Source organism: Penaeus vannamei, chromosome 7 (genome assembly GCF_042767895.1).
Source record: "Penaeus vannamei isolate JL-2024 chromosome 7, ASM4276789v1, whole genome shotgun sequence".
Classification (NCBI taxonomy): Eukaryota; Metazoa; Arthropoda; class Malacostraca; order Decapoda; family Penaeidae; genus Penaeus; species Penaeus vannamei.
The window spans coordinates 6,710,667-6,715,666 of NC_091555.1; the positions used below are offsets into that span (position 1 = coordinate 6,710,667).

Consider the following 5,000-nt stretch of genomic DNA (forward strand, 5'->3'; position numbering starts at 1 on the left):
CGCTTAATGGTAGGCAGATAACCATCCATGCATACATACAGATAGACAGAAAGACATGGAGTAAGATTGGCATACACACATTCGGACAGACAGAGAGATAATAATGACAACTATCTAGCCATACAGACAGACAGAGTCCAAATAAATCCATCCGTCTATGTAGACAAACAGACACTGACAGTCAACGGAGAGGCAGAGACTGACAGCCAGACATCCACCCAACCCGAAAGACAGAGTGACATCCATCCATTCGCACAGACAGTGAAATCCTCTCAAGCCCATAAAGTGACACGGGCACACAGAAGCACTTCATTAAGCCAGTGTTATGAGGACTTCGGGCGAGGACGTGACTAATACTGCGAACCATCCCCGTGAGGTTTACCTGACACGCTACCTGAATGCAATAAAGTAGCGTCCTTGCTTTTAGAGTCCCTGGAATCGACTGAGAATGAGCTATTTTTAGGATCTCTGACGGCCGCCAAATGGAGACTCGCGATGGGACGTCATCCTGATCGTATTCTTAGGTAATGGACTTATGATGTTCTGATTTTTGCTGAATGTAATGTGAGCCCCTTCCTTATATGGATCCGAATTTCCTCTTTCACTTTTCTCGTTCCTTCTATCCAGGTAGATTACTTTAGAGGGATTTTAAACATATTTTTCGATCCTTTCCTTGCTATGACTGCGGATGGATCTTCCACTGTGCAATGGAGATTATACATTTCCAACCACTTTGGGAGTTGAGGGTAATCGGTCCGAATTTTAATAATCTGTATTGAATTACGGGAATTTGGTAATGGTGAATATGCATAAGCTTTATAGAACCGGACTAGTCATCCTCCCTCAGTAGACTACCTCGCTCCACTTTTGATTAGCGATTAACATAAATGCAACTGCATATTGCTGTCACATTACGTGCGTGAATATACTGAAACTCATGCTATAAACGGGTTGTGGTTTCACTTAACCATTTTAACTTACACAAACATATCGTCTAAATTCTGATAGATTCGTCTAACAGAGTTGGTCTTTTCATCTCTATATCTTTGTTCATTCACAAGACAATGCCTGTGCTGAGTAATGCAACAATTACACATTTTCATTGATATTTTGGCGTCTGTTTTCATAAATCATCATTACATAAACCTTTTAGCGTCATTTTTCTAATGATTTATGACTTTTTTATGGCCCAGAACTGAAAAATGCAATGTGCATAAACACAGCAACCTATGTACAGTAAAAAAAAAAACAAGAGGAACATAGAATATCAAATACATACAAAAGAAAAATACAAATCTCGTTTGAAATAGAAAGTACCAATTTTTGAACTTCTGTGGCGTATGAATTACCTTGCCCCACTTTCAGTTAATAAAGCTTTCCCGGGATTTTATAATCACTAATATGATTATCATGCCAAATAGTCCGGGTCTCAAATTAAGTAGCTGTAAATGATTTTTTTTTTCTTTTTTTTTTTTGTGTTTTATCAGCAGGAAAATGGAAGCGTGACCCCCACCCCTCCCCCCCCCTCCTCCTCCCCCTCCCCTCCTCTGAACGGCCATTGTAAATTTCACGCTCGGCAGTAATAGAGTTTGCGGGAGCCCTTTCATTTCGACCTGCAACGTTTACATAATGCAACCTCACTTCCGGTTGTATTACGACTCTGTAACAACAACTGATGATGAGCACATGTTCTCTCTGTGATAGATGTAGTTTACGTCTTGTGATTTACTTGCATTGTGTATGTGTTTTGGGACTTAAATCACGTTGGTTAATTCTTATCAATTACGTTTAAGTGTTGTATGTAAGGAATCTGGCGACCATTGACGCGAGTACTTACCAACGACCGTGAGGGTGTAGGTGCAGGGGACTCTGGTGCGCCCGACGCGATTGCGGGCGTAGCAGATGATCTGGGCGGGCGCGGTGGGCGTGATGGAAACCACCGACCGCGTGGGGCTGTCGGGGTCCAGCCGGTGGTTGAGGAGCGCCTCGTTCGCGTTGGCTTCCTCCCTCGACGTCTCCTCCCACGACGCCGGCAGGGGGACCTCGTAGGGGCGGGGGGCGGGGGTGACCCAGGGCTCGGGCTCCTGCGGGTGGCCCGGGGTCAGGTTGATCAGGCTGGGGATGCGCTTGGGGGGTCCCTCGCCCGTCACGACCCCGCCCCCCGAGTCTTTCCCGACGACGAGGGGCGTGATGGGCGGCGCCGCGAGCTTCCACTCGAAGGTGAGGTCCTGCGGCACGGCCTCGACCTGGCACGTGAGGGTCACCGTCGTGTTCTTGGCCACGACGTAGTGCCGCTGGGGATTCCCCGAGCAGTACGGCGTGTCTGGAGGTCAAGGAATGAAGAATAAAAAATCTGTGGCATTACGAATCTGATTTTCCTAAGTAAAAGATTAATAATAAAATTAATCCAGTGAAAATAAATCAAATTGAACATTTCTTGTCTGACTGAAGTGACTGACAAAGAACGAGACGAAAAAAACCTAACGGTTACAATAGATGATATATTCCCAAACACCTATTCATACAAGGACGATACTTGAGGATGCCGAGAGTACGTTAACACCTATGCAATTTCTTCCTAACTCGACACGGATGGGTAAAATTATCACAAAAGGGAGCTAAAAAGAAGTAATGACCTCTTGGGCTTCGAGGAAAACACTGCTTACACATACAAACGTAGGTGGTGTGTTTGTATGCGCGTGGGGACATAAATACAAACTTTTTTCCGTAACTTTTCACATAATTCCCAGGAACTGAGGTTATGGTACACTGTAAAATATGTAAATGATATACATGGACATGAAACTTCTCCAGACAAAAAGTATGAGTAGGTGAATGCTATATGTAGTAACTTACTGTGTCTTTGTGTTTATTTTTATGGCTGGGTCACTTTGTGTTTATCTGTATAAACACACACGCGAACGCTCGCACAAGCTCTCTCTCTCTCTCTCTCTCTCTCTCTCTCTCTCTCTCTCTCTCTCTCTCTCTCTCTCTCTCTCTCTCTCTCTCTCTCTCACACACACACACACACACACACACACACACACACACACACACACACATACACACTAACACACACACACTCACACACACACAGAGGGAGAGGGTGAGAGGAAAAGAGAGAGAGAGAGAGACTAACAAACAGACTCACAGACATACAAACAAACTCACAGACAGACAAGAAAACAAACAGAACGAAAAGCATAATAAAAAAAGTTCAGAAACACAAGACACCCACAACAGAAAAAGAAAAAAAAACAATCATAGAAAACGGGATGGAAGGGGTAACTCTCCCAAACCCGATTCAGAAACACACGACTTACGCGCCACCCTCAGAAGCACCGCGTTGGAGTGTCCATCCCCTTCGGTGTTGGACGCTAAGCAGGTGTACAACCCGGCGTCCTCGCGAGAAACGGGCGTGACCACGAGCGAGGAGTTGTCCCGCCGCCACCTACGCCCGCCGACGCCCACAACCCGCCCCTGGAGAGAGATATTTGGGGATTAGATGTGTAGTGTTTGATCATTAGAATGAGGTTGATGATGTGTTACATACGTGTTTTAGATACGCTAGGTAAGGATAGGTAATTAGATATAGAGAAGGGTTATTTATCTAATTTTTTGTTGGTGGGTAGGTGGGAAAGGTAACGTGTGGAGACAAATAAATCGAGAGAGAGAGAGAGAGAGGGGAAGGGAGAGAGAGCCAGAGAGAGAGAGAGAGAGAGAGAGAGAGAGAGAGAGAGAGAGAGAAAGAGGGGGTTGGGAGGAAGGGAGAGAGAGAGAGAGTTGGGGGGAGGGCAGGGAGGGAAAGAGAGAGAGACAGACAGACAGGCAGACAGGCAGAGAGCGTAACGATTATAAAAAAAAACGAAAAAAACTAGAAACATCACCAAGACACAACAATTCATTTACCAGGAAAAAAAAGCTTAATACCCCCTAATTAATCTTAATTACAATTTCTAAAATCCGGACGAAAAACCGACCCGTCGACAGTTTTAATACCGCGATAAAGCTTTATATATAGAGAGTGTGATTAAGGCCATCATAGGCAAAATTGAGTTGACAAGAGGACGGCCAGGTTCGTTACAGGATACAAGGGGAGCCTTTATATTCCATTTTCTGAAGATGATGGACGAAGGGAGGAAGGAGGGGGAGGGGGGGAGGAGATAGTATGGGGGGGGAAGAGGAGGAGAGGGGATTGGGGGGAGGGGAGAGGTAAGGAGGCAAAAGGGGAGAAGGGAGGTAGGATGGTGAGGGGCTGGGGTGGGGTAAGAGGAGGGGGATGGGATGGGAAGAGGAAAGGGCAGGAGGGAGGGGGGGCGGAGATAGTATGGGGGGGAAGAGGTGGAGAGGGGATTGGTGGGGGAGGGGGGAGGTAAGGAGGGAAAAGGTGGGGAGGGAGGTAGGGGGTTCGGGTTGGGAGGTAGGAGGAAGAGGGGCTGGAGTGAGGGAAGGAGGATGGGGATGGGATGGGAAGGAGGAAGAGGAGGAGGGGAAAGGGCAGGAGGGAGGGGAGGAGAGGGGACAGTATAGGGGGGACGGGAGAGGCTAGGAGGCAAAAGGGCAGGAGGGAGATGGGATGGGGGAGTATGAAGGTGAGGGAGGTGGTAAGGAGGAGAAGAGAGGAGGGAAGTGAAGGTGGGAGAGGAGGAGGAGGATGGAGAAGGAGGGAGTTAAATGTAGAAGAATGTGGGGAGAGAGAGGGAGATGATAGGGAATAGGTGAGGGAAGGGAGTAAGGAAAAGAGGAGAATGAAAGTGGGGAAGGAAAAAGAGAAGGAAGGATAAGGGAACAGGAAAGTAAGAAGGGAGTGGTCAGAAGTTGAAGAAAGGAGGGAAGAGGAGAGAGAATAATAAACAAGAGAGACGATAGGACAGGGGAAGGAAGGAGGGAGGGGTATTATATCCAGGATCATCTTTATTATTACCATATCTTTCATTATAATTATTGTAATCAAATTCATAATTACAACATTCCTTGTTATTACCATTATTATTACTCGT

General features: G+C 46.4%; 1 protein-coding gene across 1 annotated transcript in view; it reads right to left on the reverse strand.

The window, feature by feature from the left end:
• LOC138862077 (protein sidekick-1-like) overlaps positions 1-5,000 on the reverse strand; it is an 84,121-nt gene that overhangs the window by 18,600 nt on the left and 60,521 nt on the right. The window contains exons 6-7 of the mRNA XM_070123228.1: positions 3,324-3,480; positions 1,838-2,323 (exon numbers count right to left, since the gene is read on the reverse strand). Of these exons, the coding sequence (XP_069979329.1) occupies positions 1,838-2,323; positions 3,324-3,480 (643 nt within the window). The remainder of the gene's footprint in view (positions 1-1,837; positions 2,324-3,323; positions 3,481-5,000) is intronic.